Source organism: Morone saxatilis, unplaced genomic scaffold (assembly GCF_004916995.1).
Source record: "Morone saxatilis isolate NCDOM2014 unplaced genomic scaffold, NCSU_SB_2.0 Contig3, whole genome shotgun sequence".
Lineage (NCBI taxonomy): Eukaryota > Metazoa > Chordata > Actinopteri > Moronidae > Morone > Morone saxatilis.
In genome coordinates this window covers 16,371,997-16,396,956 of record NW_023339873.1, presented here as the reverse complement: position 1 = coordinate 16,396,956, position 24,960 = coordinate 16,371,997, and the positions used below count along the sequence as shown (strand labels likewise).

General features: G+C 44.5%; 1 protein-coding gene across 5 annotated transcripts in view; it reads left to right on the top strand.

Moving 5' to 3' along the window:
• The window catches only part of tiam2a (TIAM Rac1 associated GEF 2a), a 96,290-nt gene that overhangs the window by 34,099 nt on the left and 37,231 nt on the right, over positions 1-24,960 (top strand). For 2 of the 5 annotated variants that reach the window (XM_035674761.1, XM_035674759.1), the window contains exons 2-10: positions 9,405-9,501; positions 10,347-11,528; positions 11,622-11,648; positions 14,736-15,189; positions 15,868-16,040; positions 17,181-17,405; positions 20,779-20,964; positions 21,286-21,429; positions 24,659-24,715. In XM_035674761.1, the coding sequence (XP_035530654.1) occupies positions 10,353-11,528; positions 11,622-11,648; positions 14,736-15,189; positions 15,868-16,040; positions 17,181-17,405; positions 20,779-20,964; positions 21,286-21,429; positions 24,659-24,715 (2,442 nt within the window). In that variant the 5' untranslated portion in view covers positions 9,405-9,501; positions 10,347-10,352. Of the gene's footprint in view, positions 1-5,080; positions 5,487-9,404; positions 9,502-10,346; positions 11,529-11,621; positions 11,649-11,935; positions 12,101-14,735; positions 15,190-15,867; positions 16,041-17,180; positions 17,406-20,778; positions 20,965-21,285; positions 21,430-24,658; positions 24,716-24,960 lie in introns of those variants that run through there. The other 3 variants (XM_035674762.1, XM_035674763.1, XM_035674764.1) reach the window with 3 other exon arrangements.

The window sequence follows — 24,960 nt, the reverse complement described above, 5'->3', positions numbered from 1 at the left end:
ACACATATGCACATGCATATACCCAGAGAGCATCTGGATGCAGACTGTTTGGCCCTTCCCTGCAGCAGTACGTGCCAGTTTAGCAGGTGTGTGTGTGGTTTGTGTGTTGGTGTGTGTCTGCTGGGATAAAGCCAGACTTGGTTGTTTGCCCTACTACCCCAGATAGAGCAGCATTCATTTTGAGTAGAAGGCACAGCTTTTATCATGCTAGTTCATGTCTGGGGCACGTTGAGCGATTCGTTTTGTCCTTTTCAAGCCATGGATGAATCGATTTTTGCTCCCTCAATAGGTTTTTCTTTCCTGTTGAGTCCTGTGATTGATGCTGCATGTGTGTTCATGGTTTTGAATATGTTTGTGCGACTTCTCCTTTCTTTCCATCGATTACTGTACACACACACACACACACACACACAAACACACTTCTACCCGCTCCCAAATCCCCAGTACCTCATTGTTTCCCTGAAACCTCTGGTGATTCTGTGTGACCTCTAGCAGCTGGCTCCACGTGACTGATATTGTACTGCAATGGTCAATGATCTCTGATGGATCACCTTAGGGAGCCTGGACTGTGTCTCACATCACTACCACAGTACACTACAGTGGCTATGGCTATGGTAATGAGTGAGTGAGTCGCGGGCTGATCGTATTAATCACTAGAGCTCACACCACGGAGTGTGTGACAGATTGTCCTGCAGCGCACAAAGGACAGCCACAGTCACTTCCAGTGGAATCATACAGTTTGCGAATGTGCTTAATGCAGGTGTGTTATGCGGGCATTGGCAAAATATACAAAGTCACTGTGAGCTTTGGCTAAAAGTTGAGGAGGAGAAAAGGGTTTTTGTCTTTGACTAAGTTTCCTGAGATTCAAACTTACCTTCCTGAAGGTTAACGGCTAATGTCGTTACTCTTTTCTCTTCTCTCCGCCTCAAAGGCACTTTTCTTTCCCCATCTCTTATCGGCGGGGAGATAATTAGGTATCTCTCCTTCCCCTTTGTGCGAGGAAGCTGTAGTGCTTTGCCCCCGTCTTCCTGGGCAGGGCCGGGTGTGTTCTTGTTTTCCCAGGAGCCTCGTGGTGTCGTATCTAGCCCTGTGGCTGCTAAAGACTCCACATGGTTTGTATGCACTGCCTGTCACTCATTCTATTACTTTTACCATCACCTCCAGGCATTTTCTTTTTAACTATACAGCTTGAAGACAGGGGCTCTAATAGCTTGCTCTGCTTTAGCTCTGCTTTGATTAGACGGTTTGGCATGAAGCAACTTGGCTGAGTTGCTCTGCTGCAGCACAGATGTTTAGGTGTGTGTAGGAGCATAATAGTTGCATCGGTAAATCAATCCAGCTAAATTGTGGATATATCAGTGAATCTGAAAGCCAGATTTTGTAGCTCTGGATCAAGTTCAAGTACGTGTTTGTGTGCGTGTGCGTGTGCGTGTCTGTGACTTTTCCCTTCACAGATTTAACCCTCAAAATGACCTTCTTCTGCCCATTAAGCTGCTTAATTAGCAGAGAAGCTGATGGAAAGCTGATTTGCACCTGCAGTCTTCCAGCTGTTTGCTGGATCTCGCACACGCTATCTTTTTGTGAGCGCTGTTAACCTATTCCTCTCTCTGCCACTCAAAGCATGCACATGTAAAAGTGCACAGGCATTCAAAAACACACTAAAAGGCAGCAGATGGGGACCGACACCCCCTTGAGGATGTTCCGAGTCAGTGTCTCCCCTAAACAAAGCATCAGATACTGTTTGCACCACATTTCTCATTTTTCCCATTTTCACACTGCCGCTGTACTCTCCTACAAACACTAACCCACACACACAGCCACACATCACCAATCTTTTGTACGCAGGGAGCATGCACGCAGCGGCATATCCTGGTTAATTTAAAGTCGTGTCGGACTCTCTGTGTTTTGGGCTGCCTTGTCTGACAGGAGCTGCGATCTGTAGAAAATGAACTGGGCTGACAGCAGGGGGAGGCTGGCAGAAAATAGAGATTTCACTGTATGGGACAGAGGGATGAGGAGGTGGAGATGGAAGAATAGAGGATAGGTGGTAGGAGGGATAACCTTTGAATGATTTGAATGTCACAGAACATGAATGACATTTTTAATATTTGCATTTTGCAGATTATTTTTGTGTTACACACTTTTCACATTTAAATTGTGTTCTTTTGGAAAAACAACTTCTGTCAAAAGTAAACTTCACGACTGTCTTTTTTTATATGCGAAGATGTTTTAAGAAAATATTTGTATTCGCCTGTAAAATAACCCCCCAACTGTTGAATTGTTAAAGTGGTGGAGTTGCTCTGAGAGGAGGAGGCCAACCACCAAACAAAAGACTTGACCTTTCACCCTGACTTAAAGCATCCCAGCTTAAGTAAATTCCATCAGTCTACGCCCCCCATTCCTCCCACCATCTAGTAATCATTTCTAATGCATCTCTAGGCCATTGATATTTAAGTGCAGGTTTCTGTGTGAGGCAGTGTAATAATCTCTGCTAAAATGAGTAATTAAGAGCAATTAAGTTCCTCCCAAAGGAGGTTTTCATTCACAAATTGCCGCAGACTGCAGTCCCCAGTGAGCAGGATAATCAATGGCAGCAAACCATAAGCGGCCTCCAGCTCCATCATGCTGTTTATTAGAGACACAAGAAATATTAGCATGCTGACTGAAAATTCATTTTTCTCCCTCTGACTCTCCTTTGCTCCTTTTCTGCACTGCATTCGTCAGCACGGCCCCACGTGCATTACTCAACCAGTGAGAGTTGGATTATTGCAAGTAATGTGTCTGAGATTAATTCTGACATAATTTATGTGAATTTGTAGAGTTGCTCCCTACGTAATACTTATACTAAAAAGGACAGTAAACACTTAGATTATTCAATGAATCATTAATAATATAATAATCATAATACATGTTAAATTGTGGAATGTTTACTTTATAAATTACTTCAATTATTAATCAGTTATCAAAATAGTTTCTTGTCTTTCAATCAGCTAATTGGCTAAGGCAACTAATTGTGAAGAAACAAGACAAGAGCCAGGCTAGCAGCTCTGTGAGGCAGTGCTTAGGCCTACAGCAGTGCTTTGATCTCAATGCTAACATGCTAATGCTAAGAAGAACATTCACCATCTTAGTTAAGAATAGAATATCTTTAATGTCATTGCACACAAGTTCAATAAGATTAAATGTGCAGCTCCATACAATAAAAATAATACCAGCGCACATTAGCATGCATAACACAAGGTATTGGACAAACTCTAATTTTTACCTACTGATGGCACTGAATGAATAGTTAGAGCAATTCATCCTGAGGGGGACATGAATTTGTGCACAATTTTTGTCTAAAAGTTTCATGAAAAAAAACAAAGTGAGTAAGATTCATTCACCATGAATGTCCGCACAGTCTGGACCTTAGTGATGGACCATCCGACTGGCTGGCATAATTTATCAGCTTGCTTTATGGCCTGATATTGGTTTAGCTAAACCACCATCCGGCCAACTTTAGCCGTATTTGTGGGTGCAAATTGGAGAACAAGATTTCTGTACGGGCTGAACGACAGAAAGGCCATCAGGGGTCATCTAGACCTCATTATCAGTCGGGATTGTTGGTGTTCAAAAGGCTTTATCCCAAAGCAAAGCTCTGTGTCACCACGCATACAACGGTAGTACTCCAGATTTCCTCCACTTGAAAGCCTGTTGGATACGCCTTTCCCCTGTACTTCCTGTGCTACACTTGGTTACTCCTGAGTAAGGAACACTCAGGCAGAATGACACATCAGTTCTAAGTAATTGTTATGATGTAGTGCGATGTGACTTTCAGCTTCCACTAACAAGTTCAGCATTGGTTCAGCAGACATGTGAATGGAAATTCCGTTGAGATGTGTGCATGAGTCAGTTGCCCAGAGCTTAGATATCGAGGGACTTCATTTGGCTCGGGAGAGCTTGTTGGGGCATTAATTGGTCTTAATTACGGGTCAGACCATTTGGCCATGTGGAATTAGACCCAGCACCTGCTCTATATGAATATGCATCACAGCAGCCCTCCCTGCCTTCTCTTTCTTTCTCTGGGCCTTGCTCTTTTCAGAGTGTTGTTGACCAACCTTTTAGCTGCCTCCATCTATAGCCAACAAAGGGCTTTGAGAGGAGCTCAGACTATGCCACGGGGACTATTGTGTTGTTAACAATGTTTAGCCCTGGTGAACGCTGCTAATATTGGGTCTTGGAGCTGATGTCTCTATGTCAAGCAGCAGGCTGATGGAAGACTATTCCACAGCTGCTCATAGAGCGTGGCATGGTCATGACTTTGAATAGCCATTCAGACCCAGATGAATTTCTAGAGAAGAACCCCGATTGTAGTTAAATAGGCTCTCATGTTTTCCATTTGTAGGAGTGGTTTCAGTGAATGTCTCTGAACACCAATAATATTCACTCAGTTTCTCTGGAATAAACAACTAGCTTGCAAGAGAGTTGGGAGCAGCTTTAGGAACAGTCTGGCACTCTTTGTCCAGTTCTGATGCTGTGTTGTGTTCTGGTGTGGCTTTCTGAATGGGTCCAGTTTGACTGTGTGACCACAGCTATGTGAACCATAGACAAATGGAGGCATGTGTGTGTTTTTAGACCGACGGCGGTCTCAAGTTTGTCTCCTCCGAGATGAGGCTTAGTCACAACACTTTGAGTTAATTTCAGAAATTTTAATTCCAGGCAAGGTTTTGACTCATTTTTTGGCGCTTTAATTACCTCCTTAAAATGAGATGCACATTCGGCCCCTCTGGCCCCTGCAAACTTTCAAACAGCCTAGCCGTGTCGCTAACTTTGTTTTTCCCGTGTAATTTCCACACATACGCACACACTTTCTCTCTTTCTGTCTCCCCAGTAGCTGGCTGCCTCTCTGGCCTCCACCTTGGGTCATTGTGGTATTTAGGGTCAGACAAGAGCTCCAGTCATTGCGCCCTCCCCAGTGCCTCCCAGGCAGCGCTGCAGCAAACTTACGCCAGCTTGTCTGGCCCAATCGCCTCAAACAGCTATGGAAAACCGACTTGCCTGTAACAAGCCCTGCATCCTCCTCCTAGCCAACGGAAAAGCAGCATATAGGAAAAACAACACTGTGGAGTAGTGGAGCCTTTTTTTGCAGTGGAGACTCTAAATGGATGAGAGCTATAAAACACCCTTGCATCTCATTCTGTGAGAGCTCCTCTGTTGAGAACTTTTCACTTTTTCCTCCCAGCTCTCCTGCTTTTCCTCCTGGCGCTCTCCGTTACCCAGGGTTACCCCGGGAGGATTGTGATTTGCTGCCGTTTCGAAGCCGGGAGGGAGTTTCCACGTGTCCTCCAGTGTGTCTTGGGTGTGTGAGTCAGATGCGGTGTGTATGTTGCTTTAAGACTCAACGAGCCTTCACAGGGAGAATCCAGTTTGAGATCAGAGAACACCAGCTAGATTTCTCCATTGCAAGCTGTTCAAAGAGCTGTTAGATTAAAGCCCGGGCCACAGAGGTAAGAGATGTTATGGGCTCTGTGTTTTATCTTTCTCTCCCTTTGTTTCTCATGTTTACTGTATTAAGAGGAGGCTGGGGTGAAGAGGTTGCATTGTATTTCCCATTGTCCAGATCCACAGGTGTGGGTTACACTGTGTGTTTGCATGTATGAGTGCTGTTTAGTTTCCACCTGTATCTGTTTGATAGCAGTTTGTTCTTTAGGTTTTATCTCTAGTGCATGGTCTGCCTTGCTGTAAAAGCCTGCCACATGTAGCTTTGTAAATGAAGATACAACAAAGTGACCCTTCACTATTTCAGCCTTTATCAATTCTGCTGCTGTGTGTTTCAGAGTTTACTCATGACAATAACTGAGTTTGACAAACTTCCCACCTTGTTTTAACTTTGTATTTCATCCTGAAGTCACTGGATGCTTGCTCAGTGCGAGCACATTGTATGAAAGCGTTTGGGAACGTTTTCATTTTCCTGGCATCACTGTGGAATGACAGTGGCATACGTGTATAAATCTTTCAGGAGGCCGCCATGTCATTTTTGGTCGGGGGCCAGGCGCAGAGCTTCTAAATGTATAATGAAAAACTCCGAAAGACACTTAACAAGCACTGTGATGGATGTTTGGTGGCTTTGGCTGAATCCACCACACAGTAATATGGGCTTTCAGCGAGTGATTCATAGATAGACATTTCTCCTCATAAGCAAACAACCGCAAGATACTTTAAATCTGGTTTATATGACAAAAACTCAGCAGGAGACGGACTGGTCTTTGGCTCCACTATTTTCTTTTCTTCACTTCCTGTTGATGTTTTTGTGCCGAAACAACTTGTGGGTTGTTTTGCATAAGTTTGAATTGAAGCAGTGTCTAAAACAGCGAAGCTTTAGGCTCGCTGCTCCTTTAAGAGCTCTGTTGTTACAGCGCCAGAGGAAAGTGATAAGAGACAAGTCCCATGGGCTGTGATTTGACAGGAGGAAGGCAGTGTGATTGTGTTAGCAGTCACTACCAATAACAAATGACCTCATAGTTCCTCATTCACAGCATTAATAATTGAAAAAGCATGAAAGCCAGTACTTTATTTTGTGTGTGATGATTTTGGCCGCTTAATCTGTTATTGCATTTTTTATTATTTCTTCCACCAGAACCACATGTTAACTAAGCATTGCGCCACATGGTTATCCTGTATCTTCAGCATTATTGCTCTACTGAATACACTCTTTTGGGACACCATTGAAAAAGTCCAGCAAGATTTCTGTATCCCCAGTGTTTTATGGCAGAGTAGGTAAAAAAAACTGCATTAACAGCATCATGATATTCCTGTGTTAATTCTCCGGGGAAATCGGCCTGTGTTTCACACTGCTGTGTCAATAGTTTGTTCCTCCAGCTTTGCTCTTCAAGTTTAGATTCAAGGACACAAGGGTCAGAGTTGCAAACGCAGTTCTCCAGACTCTGTGTTTGTGAGGGAGGTTGTAGCTCCTGTTCAACAAATGCATGGTGGTCTTCATGTAGGAAAAAAGACTTCCTTAACACACTGCCTTCATGATGTACCTACTGTGTTTATACCATGTCGAGGTGTGGCCCATTCCTTACCGTTCGCCTGAGCTGCAGACTTACGATACACACTGTGCCAGACTAAACATGGAGCTTACGTGGGAGTCACCCAGGGGCAGCCTGAGAAGAATGCCAGGTCATGGGGTGTGTGCGAGGAGCATTAGGGTGGCAGTGGTCCCTTGGCCCCTGAGCAGATGGCCCGTATGAAGCCTATTGACGAGAACAGAGGACTGAAGGGGAAGAGGGAGGGAGAGTTCAGACTGGGCGCAGTGGTTTGCAGCTAAAAGGAAGACTTGTCTTGTTGTTCTCCCGAAACAGTCACACAATACTCCAGTTCAAGTCGCAGCAGAAGGCAAACGTGTGTGTCTTTAGGTTTGTGTGTTGGCACGCCTTTGAGCCTTTCATATGCACAGCGCTGCGCTACGTGAATAAACTTTGCAAGAAAAGCGTCAGCGGTGGTGTTAAAAGAAGGCAGTCATGTTGACAAGTTCGACAACCAGCTTTATGCTGACTCCGACTGTTGTCAGCAGCTGCTTTCTCGGCCTTTCCTCCACAGAGAGCATTGTTTAGTCTCTCCATTCGTGTTGAAAGTCTTAAAATCATTTTACTCTCACTTTATAGCTTCCAAATATGAGACAAACTCCAAGATGTTCTTCTGCTTGCTATGCTTCTTGGGAACTAGTGATACTAACAGATTCCAAGGATTAGGTGATGTATGCATAGTAAGAATTTTAGACACGGGATGGAAAGGGAATTGAGTAAGAAAATATGACAGTTTTCCAACAGATTTCTAGGTTAATGAAAGAGACTCAAATGCTTAGAGTCGGATCAGTTGAGTGCAGTTGACCGTGCATCTATAAGCACTATTGGCTTGGCTTTTCCTAGGGTTTATGTGAACCATGGCCCCAGTTCAACTAGCATGACAAAGCTGGAAATCATTCGTGGGTTACAGACAGAAAGCTGCTGGGATAGGTGGGTTCAGGGTTATAATGCCTAGACAATTTCTCTCTGTATCAGCACTGATTCTATTCAATATCCTCCCTATCTGGTTCAACCTAACTCTTGAGGAACGAAGCAAGTGTTTGGTTAATCCTCTGATCAGCTCAGAGAAATGGTTCAAGTTCATTACCAGGCCTAACATGCCTCCGGCCAAGTTTCCACTGAGCTTTTTAAGTGCTACTTTTTTACACTCATTCTAAACAGTTTAAAGAAGAATGATTTCCTTGTGTGGCTCTTTGTCATGTTTGATTTAATTGTAACATTAGTCTAGATCTTTGCACCCCCGACCAAAAACATTGGGATCTAGTGCCTCGTCTGCTTTACATTAAAAATGTTTCAGCCCGCTGGAATTTTCCTCTGAACTTCATGTATTAAACACACTCTTTTACAGTAGTCCATTTACTCAGTCAGTCAACACTATTTAATCTCACCTCACAGTCAAGGTGCATCCAAGCAAGAGCAGATAAACTCTTAATGCTGCAGATCACTTAATCCTGAAGGTTAGGGCTTTTGGCAGGGGGTGTTTACACTGTAACCTTACACATGCTGTACGTGTGCTGCGAGGCTTAGTAGAGTTAGCGCTATTTCAAAGCCTTCCTGGAGTGTGCGCTACACGCATGTAAGTGGGTTATATTACACACACAAGACACAGTCACACTGCTTCTCAGAAGATGCCCGGTGCCTCCGCAAAAGAGCGCTCCTCAGCCGTTTCTGGTTTTGGATCCTGCCCCTGGACAAATTTGGCGGTGACTAGTGAAAAAAAAGGAGCGAGCTTGGATTCCAATGTTTAAAAATAAACAGACGGGTAAACTGTAGCTGGCTTTCAAAAACTTTCCCAACCCCGATCAAAGACGACGTCATTTACTTGTGGGGAGGTGGAAAAATGCTACTAATGTTTGGTTTGGATGGCTTATTGAGGAGAGTTGGATTTAGGGGGTGGAGTGAAATTTTAAACTAGTCATACTGTAGCGCCAGGGTGGCACTACTGTACTGTGCTGTCTTGCATAGCACAAAGCTTGGTTGATGTGATATTAATGGGAACTTGGTTGGAGTTAAGTTCATCGGACTTGTTGATACTTTTAGGGCTGCAGGAAATATTTTCTTCTCTGGGATATTGGCAGAATAATTTTTTGCAAATCTGCCAATTAGAAATTTTTTTTCCAGATACAGAAGATGTAAAACACTCACACACATGCTGTTTCAGTATTACACTGGCTTTGTTTATCCCTGTGAGTGCCGCCTACCAAACACTGTCCTCGCCCAAATGCCGGGGATTAGGTCTACTCTTTAACTGGCACACGTGTTATCAAACATGAAGCTCTAACACGTGGTAAATTATAGTCCTGTAGAGCTAAGTCAACTCCTCTCTCTGTGTTTCAGATGAGCCAGACGACAAAGGAATCGGTTTATTTTAAGAAATGAGGCGGAGAGGACCTTGCACATAGAAGCTCCAATCTGAGAAGAGACTTTCAGACAGGTGAGTCAACAAACTCTGGCTTTCATATCTGGGTTGTCAATATTATACTTGATTATCTTTAACTCTGAACTTAGAACGCTTCCTTGGTATACACATTCAAATGCGTGTTACTTCAAACACATTGGTCCTTTAAAACTGTCACTATTTGGACATTTTTAAAGGATTTCTTTTTATTATAGCACCTTCACCTAGGGTGTTTTATCCCTTCCACATGTTCCTAATCTACTTGGTGTGCTAATTGACTTGATGATTGTTGAAGGTATTTAGTTTTACCTATTATGTAAGCACATCACAGACAGCAACAGATACAGTACTGGCCTCTTGCCGCCCCAGCAGTGTCTGTCTGGTCACGGCTCTCTGTCACTAATGTAAGAGTGTTGTGGACAGTCTGGAAGTGATTTTTCATTGTCCTGAACTCCGTCACACATAACAACCATGACAGCCTAAACCTGTTCATCTGAACTTTCTGTAGAAACAATGGAAGAAAGAAGTAAAATGAGATGGGGGGGGGGTAAACCATACAGGTTAATGACCAGATGTGATAGAATTACTTATAGCTATTCTCTTTGAAAGGCATAAGGAAGATATTAAACGTGCTGCTGTTTAACTCTGGAAACAGCCACTGCAAATTAAATGATTATATGTGTGTATGGTATGGTTTTATAGGAGTGTAGTCATTATTGTTTATGAGTAATACGATAATTTTACGTCTCTGATGAGCTAGCATTATGTCATACCATGTCATATATATTATACTGCCTTATGCGTGAGTACTGTGAATCTTCCAGTAGCATAATGCTGGTAACATTATGTTTGTTCCCTTTATTTATTTATTTATTTTCCAGGCAGTGATGGGAAATTCTGAGAGCCAGTATAGCATCCAGGGCCCCAAAGGCACCAGCTTTGTCTTCCCTGGCAAACCAAAGCCATGCTCACTGAAGCTCCGCTCAGGCAAGGGTGATGCTCTGTCTCCCCATACATGGTGGAAAAGTGCCCCAGTAGGCTCAGGGTACAAGGCCAGGTGTGTTGGCCGCAGCTGTCTGTCCCCTCCTAAAACCCGGCAGCCTTACTCCCCTAGGCACTATGACTATGTCTCAAAGGGAGCGAGGGGCAGCCCAGGTGAGCATCGCTGGCATCGATCGCCTGGATGCGGTATACGCAGGCGACATATATCAGATGACTACGAAGATAATCCATATGGTGCTGAACTTAATGGGCACACCCTGAATGGGCACAGTGATGAGCATGAGGCTTTAGAGGAACAGAGCAGCCCACGGGTTGTGATCAAGAAGGATGGCAGTCTCAGGGTGGAGTTCACTAACACCTCAGGCAATCCCCTGCTCCTGGACGAGGCTTCCGGCCCCGTACAGCTCCTCAAGTTTTCTCCCAACCTGGAGGCTGCCTCCACTCCCAGTCTGCCTGGTTCAAGTGGTAGTAGGCAGGATGGCCACCGCAGTGGCCCACCGCCAGCCTCTACCTCCTCCACGGCCAGAACAAGCAAGGGAAGCTCGTTGAGCTCTGATGGTTCTTGGTATGACTCTCCCTGGGGGCCCAGCACGGAGCTCTGTGAACAGGAACAACCCTGCTCTGCTAGCAGGACCCTAGTACACTCCCCTGTCCACCAGCTGGACTCCTTCATTGAACAGTCTCCCCCTGTGTCCATCACAGACCTCTACAAGGACTCCACAATGGCTGCTACCTTTCCCACAGCCAGAGACCTGTCCTCCCAGTTACAAGAACCTCCACCAGGCCAGAGGCCACACCGAGCCTCTTTTGCATCAGTCCTAGATGTTCCACTAGAGGAAGAATGCCCTGAGGCTCGCCAGTACTCATCATACACCCTGCCCTGTCGCAGGCCCAAAGCCCACACCTTAAGTGAGGATCTGGACCAGTATCCTGACCAGGAACAGCTCCAGGAGCAGGCTGGAGCTGATTTCGGCTTCCAGAAGAAAGATTCCATCAAAAACCGCATCAGACGTCTCAGTGACTGGACAGGCAGCCTCAGCCGCAAGAAGAGGAAGTCTCAGGTAAGATGGGCCAGAATGGGTTTTGGGATCATACTGATTTAGTCTTGTGCTTTGCATTTAAAAATAATATTGACATGGCTTTATCACTCACAGGGTTCATACAGAGATCTTACCTTCATGGTACGTAAAAAACAATAGGTTGCATATGTGTGGTGTTCGTAGTCGCCCCATAACTTATAGCCTTCCTAGTTTAAGCACTCAGTACATAGTAAGATAGTAGTTGCCTCTAGCCTTAGAGCCAGCTTAGTAAACAGGAGAGGGCATCAGTAACAGCCACACACAGTTTCCTGTCTGGCAAGGTTTATTTGATCGTGAGCCACAGCGGTGGTCCTGGCATAGCCAGGAACCAACCGCCGTCCTCTGGTCTTTAGTCCCACAACACCAGCTGTCTTAGGACAGGGCCCAGTGGGGCAGCACAAAATGAAATTTGTAAGGCAGCCAGTGCTCGGTCTTGTTTTTGTGAGGATGGAACGAGGATGAGAGGTATGTCTATTACAATGTAAGACATGGATGAACCTCCGAGGAAGAGAAGTTGGGGGCTGATGTGCAGATGCCATGATGACTGTATCTGGGTGGGTACATCTTAAGTATTATTGAATACTGATTGTGATTTATTTTTGAATGTACAATAGTTGAATTTTAACGTTTTTAGCTCTTATGGCTCACTCAGATGTACATGTAGGCTGTGAGTGTCGATCTAACTGAATGCTTGAAGTGTTTTTTTAGCCTTAGTCGTCATTAGCCCAAAAATTGCATTTTATTTAAAAAGGTTTTGAAGGGTTCAAGTGAACTCAAGGCTGATTGAAGTGCATAGAAATTTGGGAATGCAGCAGACTACGGTGAAATAGCAGCATGTGAGACAGATCAGGCAGCTGATTTTCCCAGTAGTAAAATGATACTTGTACTATACAGGCACAGGTCAGAGGATAGGTTGGAAATAACCGCAACTTATCTGCATGTTGCCTGCACAGGATTTTATGAACCATGTGATTTAGTCCTCGAAACACTACATTCTTAATAGCTTTAATTTGACATAAAACATTTGATGAAACAGAGCCTGAACTCATGTCCCTCTCTGTGTTTGAGGCTTGAAAGCAGTTGTTTCTGCATTAATTCGTTTAGCTTTGCCTTGTAAAACTTTTAAGAACGCTGTTTGGGCACTGCCAAGAGAATAGCTGTAAGCCTTTGAGAGGCTCTGTTAGAGTGAAACTAAATCCTAGCTGAAGATTTAACCCCACCCCTCCTCTAATGTTAATGAATGACTTAACGTTTGTTCTTGCTGTTGTGTGGTGCCGATTTTCTGGGCTTTCCTCACAGTCCTTAGAGAGTAGATCTGCTAATAGGGATTGGTGTTCAGTCAGTTGGGTCTGACAACAAACCAAAGGACAAAACAGAACAATCATTGCATTCAGTTGGCCTTTCTTTCTTTGCTGGAGTAAGAATTTGTGAGCCTCTCCTTGTGCTTAAACAGCAGAGAATGCTAAGTGAAATATATGAGACGCTTTGCCTTGACACTGTCACTCGACCCTGTAGTGACAAATATGCAGTAGACTGACAGTATTCATTTTAAGTGTTGCACAGCTTTCGCTTTACATTAGTAATGCCTGCCTCTAAATCTCCTGCTTGCCATAATGCCACGCTAATCTGTCATGTGTTGGTGCTTGACTGTTTAGGGGGGCAAGCTTGCACCCAAGTTTACTTCAGTCTTTGTTTCCTGAAATAAACCCCATAGAAGGCTGTTTTTCCTTTTGAATTGAGGTGTGGATGCTCAAAGACAACACAATCTATTGCTTGGATTGTAATTGGCCGGGCTCTGTTTTAAAGATAAATGCAAAGAAGACATTTCCTTTGAAGCTTGACATAGTTTGAGGACAATTTAGGCAAATGGGGGTTCTCTTTCTGCAACAAGTTCATCTTAAAGTGACTGAGGAGCTTCAGTCTGGTCATGGGACTGAATTTCCTAATGCCTCTGGGGGCAATTTTGTTGACTGCCAAACCTCCGTTGCACATTCCTCCAAGGCCTGCTCACAGTGCTTCTTTCAGCAGGTCAACCAAAATCAGGAGCACCTCCAGCTCTGGTTCCCCTCCACCTGGACTCCCTGGCTCTGTTGTGGGTTTAAAGGTCACACCGTGACCCTAATGGCAAAGACCAAGAACCTGCTTGTAATGAAAAGCAGCTGGAAGACAAATGGGAGAGGGTGGATACATTCGGGCCGTGCCAGCTAAAGGAAACTAGGGAAAGCTGGAAAAGACCCACCCTGTCCTCAGAACAAATTTTCCTACCACTGTATTTAACAAATACTGTGTGTTTCATGGTGGCAGGTGGATGTAATGGTTAAACGAAGGCTGTCCTCAACTGAACACTGTGGGTTCAAAGGGTTCATTGCTGCCCTGTAGCTGAACATGGGCCCTGAGTTGTCTGGTTACAGGATGCAAGAAGAAAATACCCCTGCAGGGATCAATAAGTGATTATATTGCTATTATTTTCCAAAAAAACAAAGACGTTGAATATGCTTTTGAGCACTATTCCAGTCTTTTGCTAATGATTTTGGCGAATTTTAATTATTCGCTTAGTTTGGGGAAGACATGGATGAAGCTCAGTGAGACTCGGGAACAAACAAAGATGGAGGATGAGCTATGGTATGACGGCACATACTGTATGTCTGCATGTTGAGAGCTCTCCAGTCTGTTGCCAGGGGCAGAATCAATGCTGCAATCTAGTCAAGTGTAGATAGGCTGTCATTAGGCTCGAAAGAGTGCAATTCCATCAAGTGTTCATTTGGGGAATTGGGAAGCCACAGCAGTCCTCAAATGACGTGAAATTGTCTGAGCCTGGAGGGTTCCAACCTCCCAGGTGCCATCACAGGAAATTTGTCCCACTTTCTCAGCCTAGCGAAAGATTTAGAGACTGTAATGCAGACTTTGAAGTAGGTTCGAGTGGTTTGACTGGATTTTTCAAAAGTTTCTCCTTCAATTTTGCAGCGCCTTGGGCTAATTAGAAGGAACACACTTTGATTTTGTCTCAGTGTAAGCTTTGCTGTATATACAGAGGTGTATCTGGGGGCGAACAGATGTTTTTGCCTAAGTGTAGGACAGTGATTCTGTTAGCTAATTTGGGAATTTTATGTTTCCCCCACATGCTCTGCCCTTCACCCCCCAGCTTCTCATGCTCCTGTCACTTTTTCTCCCCTCTTTGTGCCTTATCAGGAGACCAGGTACAAGGACCTGAATGATGCCTTTGACAGTGGGGTTGATGGCCTGACTGCAGACACCAGCTCCCCTTCCCAGGTCTCCAGCATCCTCTGGTTCCCAGGAGCCTCCAGGGCCCAATCGTCAGGAGCAATTCACCAAACGGCAAGCGCCGCCGTCCGCCAGAATATCTACGAGAACTTCATGAGAGAGCTGGAGACTGGCACTGGACAGGGAGGAGTGGGAAGTGGTGAGCGAAGAGACCCATCCACGGGCACCGAAGAGGGGGAGAGCAGCAGCGAGTCGGCTGAGGGCTCCCTGGAGCAGCTGGATATGCTGTTTGAGAAGGAGCAGGGGGTGGTCAGACGGGCCGGCTGGCTTTCTTTCAAACCCTTGGTCACCTTGCACAAGGACAGGAAGCTGGAACTGGTGACCCGCCGCAAATGGAAGCAGTACTGGGTGACCCTGAAAGGTGAGCTCGAATCTGGAAGGAGGGGTGCAAGTCAGCGAAACAATTATGCACCTTGAAATTGAGTCAAAGAATGTGCTGACTTGTAGTTTTAAAATAACTCAAAGTTAAGTAGATTATCCAAATTTTTGTTCTATAATTCAGTTTTGAGGAGCAGGTGGGTTTCTCTTTGTTCTCCGGGCTTTCCTTTTTAAAAGCAGTCGTGTCCTTGACCATGAAATCACACTTGTTGAGTGATTGTGCTTCACTCCTACCCTAAAAGCTTACAGGCGGTTTTATTTTTAAAATTCAGGCCACCAAATGTGTGTGTATGTACACATACTGCTTTTATGACACTGGTTTTCAGTATTTACTGATGAGCACCTCTTGGAAGATACAAAAAAGGTATTTGCAAGGATGGTGTTACCACTTTTATGATTCCAAGTAGCCTTTTAGGAGTATGTAAAACTTTTGTGCTTCTATGTCCCCCAGTCCTTTAGAACTTCATTTGTTAGATGTTTTTACAAGGACATTTTGTCTGTAAAACATTATACAACAGCCGTAGAAACCACAAACTCTTACAGTCTAGAGAAACTCGGCTTAATGATGTACACTAAAAGATGTTTTCTGCATCACTAACTAACGCACGATTGTGTCCATCTGTCCGTCTTCGTGTCTATATTTCTACTCCCTCTTTTCCAGGATGTACATTGCTGTTCTATGAGACTTATGGTAAGGGCTCTCCGGAGCAGGAGTTGTCCCCTCGCTACGCTCTCCTGGCCGAGGACAGCATCGTCCAGGCAGTTCCCGAGCACCCGAAAAAGGAGAATGTTTTCTGCCTCAGCAACTCATACGGAGACGTTTACCTCTTCCAGGTGAAGCCCGTCTCACTCTACTCATAATTAGGATAGTATATAATAGCTAGTAGATAGATAGTAATAATCAGCAATAAATCTTTTGAATGATGTTGTTCATTGTTGAATATGTTACCGAGTGTAATGGATGATAGGTGTGTAGTGTTGCAGCTCAACATAAAGCGCTTTCCCATAGCTTTTCCTGCTCTAATGTCTCCAATTGTCAGCGTTTTTCCAAGTGCTTGTGTGACTTTCTCAGCCTTTAGGACATATTGCCACATTGTTTTCCTTGTTCTCATGCAAAACACTGCACCATCCAATAAACAAATGAAAAACAGAAGCCGCTGTTTTAGCACAGAATGTATTTGACATGTATCTCTTTCAGACCGACACAGTAACACGTACACTGCAGTGCACAATTGCACACTTGACACTTTTTTATCTTCCCTTCCCTCAAGTGTTGCATATGAAATGACCAATTTTGGCATATGAGTGACTTTAGAGCAAAGAGCTAAGAGGTCTTGAGAGCACATCCTATTTGCCCATTGTGCTTACTGACCTACATATCACTACCAAATTCATGCCTAGCCTCAGCTCTTTCCGTGCAGCCTCCTCCAGTTAAGATTACAAGCTTCCCAGACTGCAGTACGTTGCGGCGTCCAGACCTACATCTAATAAAATACTACTATGTGGAGCTGACATGGCCCCAGAGGCAAGCGGAGAAAATCAGCTCTGTAACTTGAAGACAGCCAGGGTTTCATTCTTTTGTTTCCATTCACATGGCCTGTTGACCAGAAGTCATTCTCAATTTAAAGTCAGGTCAGCTGATTTCAGCGTGCTGCTTCTGTTTGAATCGCCTTATGAAGACAGATTGATAATCATGTAATAGCTTATTAACAGGGAAAATGTATGTTTAATTTCAGCAACAGTTCATAACCTGTGCTTTCTCATAGAGGCGCCATTAATCAAGTTTTCTTTTATTGATTTAGCAAAGCCCAGCTTGCAGCTTATAGTGATATATGATAGAATAACACAATAGCAGTGTATTTGCTATCCTAGCAGATTTATCAGCTGTCACATCTCTGAATCCAGCTTGTAACGGGAAATATTGGCCTTGCTACTTCATCAATTCAAGCTCCCTGTCCCTCTTTGCCCTTTCAGGCCAGCAACCAGACCGACCTGGAGAACTGGGTGACAGCCATCCATTCTGCCAGTGCCTCGCTGCTGGCCAAGCGCCAGGGGAAGGAGGATACGGTGCGCCTGCTGCGGAGCCAGGTCCGTGGCCTGCTGCAGAAGATCGACATGGACGGGAAGATGAAGAAGATGGCGGAGCTGCAGCTGACGGTGGTCAGCGACCCCAAGAACCGCAAGGCTATTGAGAACCAGGTGAGGGGGTGATAATGATACTGATAGTGAGACATTAGCTCAGATTAATACCACCATCACTGAGCATATCGGAGACCACTATCGCATTTTCCACTGCATTATACATTACATGCCCAGGGGACAAATTTCACACTAAATCTCTGGATTAGGTCAGCATTGATAGATCAGGTGGTATACGATATGCTCTTTTCACACCAAGTTATGATCTTTAGACTCTTCTTTGTGTCTGTATTCCATGTGATACATGTAGCAACCACATGATGTGCCCTACTTAATTTTCCTGTTTTTGTGACTGTGGTGACAAGCTTGTGCTTTATTTTTGTCTGTGGGTGGGTGAAATGGCCTAAATGCATTAGTCCCCAAACGCAATCGCGAAGGGGCCCAAGGGAGCAGCTCGCTCCCCGAGCATCAGATTGGGATTCCAGATGTTTCCTAGTAATGGGCTCTCAACATGCATTATCCTCTTCCTCCTCCTCTTCACAGCCTGGGGGAGAATCCAAAGCACTGAGCACTGTGCTGTAGCCCACATACAGCAGATTACTGATGGATATAAAAAGCCCATAACCTATAGCTTAGCTAGAACCCAAATACTTTTACAAGAAATTAATGTTTGTTGTGGAATGTGGGAAAATCCGTCTGCTTTTTCCCCCCTTCGACTCAGGTGGCCAGTGACTTAAAGTGCCTCTTAAAGAAAATTTATACTTCCTGCATCTGCGTAGCCATAAGGGTTTGCATGTCCATGAGTAAAATGGACACTTACATATTTGCTGCTGTAGCTGTTGTGGAAGGGCTGTTATTTGGTCTTTAGGTTAAGTACCCTGAGTGGAATTATGAGCATGTTATTATATAGTTAGTATGAAGAAGCAGCGAGATAGAAGCTGGACAGCTCACTGCAGTAATGACCAGTGGAGATGTCTCTGCCTGACTGCGAGACTATGTGCTTGTATCTGTTTCCACTTAGCCAGTATGCCACCTCAGAGTAGACAAAGAGACAGACGGGGTTAGAGCCAATGATAGGGTCAGAAGGGTATGGGACAGGACTCTGATACAGGCGCCCTGAGGCTGATGATAGCTTTAAGGTTTCGGTGGGGTTGTCTAGGACCAACAGGGCACTGCTTTGATGTACCCCACCCCCACCCACGTCTGCTCAAATCAGTGCCAGGAGACCTCTTTGAAGACTGCCTTTGCCCCCTTTCACACACACACACACAAGCTAACATACACAGACACGCCACGATCAAGTTGCATTGAAAGACTTATTATGCATTAGGGCTTTTACAGAGAGCCGGGGGCAGATGTTAAAGAGAGGGAATAAGAAAAGATGAGGATCTGTTCAAAGAAAGGCTTATTTCTGCTGAGCTTAATGACTCTGAAATGGATGTAAATAAGTTGTGCACGCAGGCCAGATGGGCCCGAACATGCCTTGCTTTTCACTGATGTTGGTTGATTGTCTCACTGCGCTGATTCAAGCCTGCTAGACCCATGGAGCAATAGACAGCATATAGGCCTCTATTAAAAAAACTCTGCTCATCAGTAATGCACTCCGGCATGAATCATCAGATCGAATTTTATGCACAGGACTATTTTAGAACATCCCTGAATGAAGATGCGGATATTTGACTGTTGACAAACAGATCCAGATGGCGTGTAAATCAGAGGCATGCTAGGATCTTGTGTGACAGTTATACATAGACACGAGTTCTTCCAAAGCAGAAACCCTAAATTTGTCTTTGCTTTTGAGGAAAGAGCTTATCTGATTTACTCAGTAATGCCTCCTTTGCCATCTAAAGTCATCTTCAAACTACCAGTGGAATTAATTCACAGTTTCTCCGGAACACTGTGTTATATATATAATGACCCAATAAAAAAATGTGCTTTGCTCACTTACTTACTATCAGAGGATTTATGTACAAGCTCTTTCAGTTCAGGTTCAGCAGAGTAATGCCAATAATTAGACATGACAAGAAGGCCTTTACACAAGTTAAAGTGAGACAAAAGTCATCCACGTGTCCCTTTAAATCATAAGCCTCTGTGCTCCATACCAACCAGGCAAATGCTATATCATAAAATAACTTTTGTCATATTTTATGTCACTTTTTAGATGTGGGTTCCCCAAATCTCTCTATAGTTTATAGCAAGGGCTGGTAATTAGCTGTGCATAATAAGAGTGCATAGTAAAATGAGACTGTGCAACCTTTTTCACTACAAGTGACAATTACGAGATAATGCTAAATGCTAAAACACAGTGTAACAGTAGCACAAGTAGAGACGAGTCATCAAGTTGGCAAACCGATTCACTAATGTCTGATATACAGGGATCTCTCTCTAAAGTTTGCTAGCTGGTCATACCGGACCAAGTAAAGCTATTTCTGCGAAATCCCTGAGTAGAGCAAGGCTGCGTTTTTTGCATTGAGAATTACTAATGCCTCACTGTACTGTTTGATAACAGTTCCAATTATTCAAATAACAGACATGCCAAGTGCAAGGTCATTTTTTTCTAACCAGTGCTTGTGGATTCCTAGCAGTTGTCCTCATGGTCCAAGTCTGGAATGGGAATAATGGCTGAACGTCATTGACTCAAGGCTTGTTAACCGAGGCCACCTGCACATGCATAGGCGTTTCCATGGGTTTAGCACATGACATAGCCCCGTATGTTCCCTTGGTGATTTTTGTACAAGTTCTTTGTTTAAGATGAAAAGTCAGAGGTTCATAAAAACACCACCCTCCTGTTCTTCCTCGTTTCTAAAGAATGCCATCAGTGTGAATGAGACCTAATTGGACAACGCCATAGGGTGCGTTATTGTAAATGAACTCACAGTGCAGACGAGAGCTATTAAAGTCAGTTGTTATAGAGGGTTGTTTAACTTGAGTGTTCTCGTTAAAACCAGTTTCCAGCCAACAAAACAAGCACTTTCTCATAGCTTACATAGTGCAAACAGGGACAGAGGGAATGCAGCTGTAAACTGTGTGTATGTACGGGGTGCAGGTTTAACGGGTGGTCTGTGCAACATCACCGCTCTCTCTAGGCTTGCATAAAAAATGGGCATTAGGATTTACTGCACTTAAACTCACTCCTCTGCTAGATATGCAGTCCCCCCCTCACCATCAGGTACTGCCTCCACCAATTTGTACCCTCACCCGCCACCAACATCTGCAAGCAATTGCAGCATGATGGAAAGCACTCCGCTGACCCTGGATCTCCCTCTTTGACTCTCTTGCTCCCTTCACTCCTTCTCCCCTCTCCTAGCCCCCATTTTACCTCCCCTTGACTCTCTGTTCTCAACCACCACCCAAAAATAATCAGAAAATTCAGATTCAAAACCTCTAGCAAATGTATCTAATAATTATAATCATCCCCTTCCTTGTCCTTCAGATCCAGCAGTGGGAGCAGAACCTGGAGAGGTTTAACATGGATCTGTTTAGGATGCGCTGCTACCTGGCCAGTCTACAAGGAGGAGAACTGCCCAACCCAAAGAGCCTTTTGGCAATCGCCAGCCGCCCCACCAAAACCACCCTGGGACGCCTGGGGATCTTCTCTGTTTCCTCCTTCCATGCACTGGTAAGGAAGCCCAGACAGGCCTTGGGAAAGGACAGATGAATGATTAATGAATGCATGCAGTATAAAGAATCAAAGGGCCAGCAGTGTGTCTTTTTTAGCTGCTTTTTAACATTTCTTTTTCTACGTGGTACTTAAGTTTTAATTTACTTGATGTCAAACACTAACCTTGAAAATCTTTTAATCATTTGAAACTCAAAAAGCATGCCGCGAACGCTCCCTTTATGTTTTACTGGAGGAAAATAAGCCTAATTAAGATGGTCTGATTAGATGAAACGTTTTGTTGCTAAATGATCGGGGTCCTGATAGTGTGTATCTGTTCAGATCTGTTCCAGAGATGAGGCCACACTCAGGAGACGCTCATTGTCCCTGACTTACAAACAGCGCAAGAGAGGCCTTTTCTCCTCGCTCAAAGGCCTCGACAACCTTACGAAGAGGGGCCGGGAAAAGAGGCCCTCTGCATCGCAGGTACTACCGAAACACACACACGCAGATGTGGCTTATTTAAAGAACACAATACTGATACTTTCAATACCATGTAAGTACCAAACTGTTACAGATAGTGATTTCTCAAATGAATATCAGTTTATATTTTAGTTCCTACTTCGTGAAATCTTCAGGATATTGATTATTTACAGTAACAGTACAGATGATGTAGCAAAGTGGTCCTTGCATTGTGTTATTGTCAGTGCAGAAAGCAGTTAGACCTTGAAGTGACACTAGATAATCTCTATTGAATCCCAGAATAATGAAACTCTTCAGGTGGTCTGGATTAGCAGACTCACCCGCTTCATGTATTTAGCGAGGAAAACGACGACCCACACGCGTGCACACAATGTAACGGTACACTTATGCTTATGAACACAGACAGTCTCTGGGACATACCACTGAGAAAAGCTGTGTCTCGCAACTCAAACCCTCAGTGCTCATTGTGCATATTCGTTAATGAAACAACCTGAAAACATGTTGCCTTATTGCTTACTTGGACGTACAATGCCTGCGCTGACATGAAAGAGAGAAAGATATTGGTACAGTCTTGCAGCGCTTTCAGCACATTTCCCCCCCTAAGGAGATTTTATTAATTAGAAACAAATGAGCTCACGTCTTCCCCCCCGTGTCCTGCAAAGTTTGAGTGCACACCTCCCATCAACATAAACAGTGGAGCATTCCTCACCCAGGTGCAGAGGGGGAGTCAAAATCCTCTCAGGTTAGTAATTAGACTCATGCAAGCGGGTTATTTATTGATACAGAAATCCACCACCCTGGAGAATACTCTCCTCTTGGTGGTCTATTTTCAGAATCGCCACAGGAAACGCTCACATCTCAAGTCTTTTATAGACCTCTTCGTTAGTTGAGAGCATAGGAAGAGAGGAGCAGTGTGGCTTTGATTAAACAGCAATCTACCTTCATTTTTCTTTACGCTGTGAAGCCAATATGGAGTTGTATTGTTTTGGAGTTAAGAGCCAATCATGTTCTTCAGCAGGTGATCCCTGACTCCTGACTGCTTACATAATGTTCCCTGTCCTGTCCCTTATCTAGCTCACACATCCCACCACCTGCCTTGTGATATTTATGTTTGTGCATTTGCGCACGTCTGTCAGTGACTAGGTATGTGTTGTGTGTTATTATTTTTCTGGGGGAACTCCAGCCGGCCAGCCTAATGAGGCCCAGTTACATTTCACAGTGCAGAAGGTCGAGGTGGCACTGCAGCACACACATGAATTATTGAAAGCCATATGTGGTAGATGGCATTCTCCACTCCTTTCCTCAGCCCTGCAGAAACCAGCAGATGGTTGGTGTAAAGACGCTAAATATTAAACAGCCTTCCTTTATTTTGTTTTCCCCAGGTCCCCCTTCTCTTAAAAACTAATTTTAGTGCTTTTCTGGTATTTTTTTCTTTACATAGAGGCTAATAAGGAACAGAGCTGGTGGCAGGTTAGTGCTTTAAGGGATTTTCAGAGTGCTGAGTTTTTCTGGACATCTGCTGTTTTTTTTTCTTGTTCTCAGTTTGTTTGGAATTGTGAAAGATCATTGTGGTGTTAGTTTCAGTTTTCCTTTCTCTGTGACTTGTGGGAAATTCAGTTGTGGCCATTTTAGATGTCATCATTGGCTCCTTGGCTGTTCTCTCCCGCGGTGCTGACGAGACACGTGTTCTCGGGCAGGATTTGGACAGCGAGGCCGTCTCAGGAGCCAACTCTCCTCCATGCACTTAATCTGTTGTTACCTTCTCAGGTTCTCGCACCGTGCTTTCTCCAAGACTCTAAAGATATCTTCCTTCTGTGCTCTCCTTCCCTTTTACTCTCCCCTTCCTTCCAACTCAGACTCACTCAACTTTTGCCTCAACCTTCTATCCTTATTTAATCTCTTAAACCTAGAGTTTCATCTCACTCTTCCCCCTAGTTTCCCTTGCCATTTGTCTTTTCTTCTTTCCCTTCAGCTGCGTCCTCTCTCTCAAACCCCCCCATTTCTCAAAGCATAAACATCAGAGCGTTAGCTGGCGGTCTTTCTCCCACAGTTTCCATACTGACTCATCTGTGTTGACTAAGCCTAAATCCCATTTACCACTGCGACGCCGCGCTCGACAACCTTGCCCTAAAGTCGTGCTCTACCCCCATCTCTTTCCCTCTCGTTTTCTCATCTCTCATCCGTCTTAGGAGAGCTATGTATACAGTAAGGAGCTGGCCGGCAGTCGGCTGTGGGAAGTAGGCCAGAAAGGTCTGAGGATTTGTGGGAGAGTTGGTAAAGCTTTCTAAAATTAGTCAGTTTACGGCGAAGCAGCACTGTTTATAGCCACTTTATAAATGTACTCGTGTTGGGGAGGAAGAGTTACTGTACTGAGGTCAGGCGAGGGTTCGTACTACCATAACAGGAGCCCTCTTTTTGTGAAGGAAACTTCTTGGGATTGTGTTTAGAGAGAAGTAATCCTGCAACTCTCTTCTGCACACCAATTCTTTAGCGCAGTGTGCATACTATCACACCACACTCACAGCAGAATACAAGCACCTTTGAGACCCATTTTGAGAACAAATTGCCCCATTTCTGTCGCCAGCCATGCCACCTATCACGTCTCTCCTGCCCTGGTGACAAAGTATCTCAGCTAAACCTGATAACGGCGGCCAGTTTGAGCGAGGACCGGTGTTGCACACATAACGGATGGCTCTGTCTGTCTGCTGTATTATAGAGTTGTTAAATCCCACTGAGGCTGCAGAGTCACCTCTAGCACCGGGCTTAGCCCAACACGCGTTAGAATCACAAGCCAGGGAGAGGAGGTAGAGAGGGAGAGGTTGAGGAAGATGGAATGGATCAAGGACGGAGAAATTTCGACACTGGATGGATGTGGAGATGGAGTGGAGGGGGAGAAAAGCTTGTCCTCCTCTCATCTGTAACCGGACTGTTTCCTCCTTTCATCTCTCTGCTACACAGAAACCACTCCATACACACCACCTCAACTCACACACATTCACACACATACACACACAGCATATTTCCACCATTGCACCTTCAAAGGCTACAGAGCCTGTTTGGAAGCAGTATCAAAGGGCTGCACCCGCTGCACGTAGTTTTTAATTAGCTACATAATAGCACTGTGTGTGTCTAATATTGTGTTGCCGAAGTGGCTGGGCACTTAATCGTTCATGAGTCAATCATTATGGTGCCCCTATGTCTGTACTTCTAACTGTCTCTCTCTTGATTTCAGATCTTTGAGAGCGACGCTGGAGGTCAAACGTATGCCCTACCTCCCAGGAGCACCGAGGTGAGTCACAGCCTTCAGTAACCGTTATGGTTTGTGGATCTTTGATATATCTTGTAAAAATTCCACCGCCATCTGTCACATCCATCCCGTACTACCGTTTTATGTGCTGAATTATCAGTTCCAGCGTGAAGTAGCCGTGGCAAAAACAGGTCTGCTGTTACTCTGACCTCTGCTGTCTTTCATAGCTTTGATATTGAGTGGTGTAAAGATATTTTTTACACATAGGGGGTGTGTGTGTGTGTGTG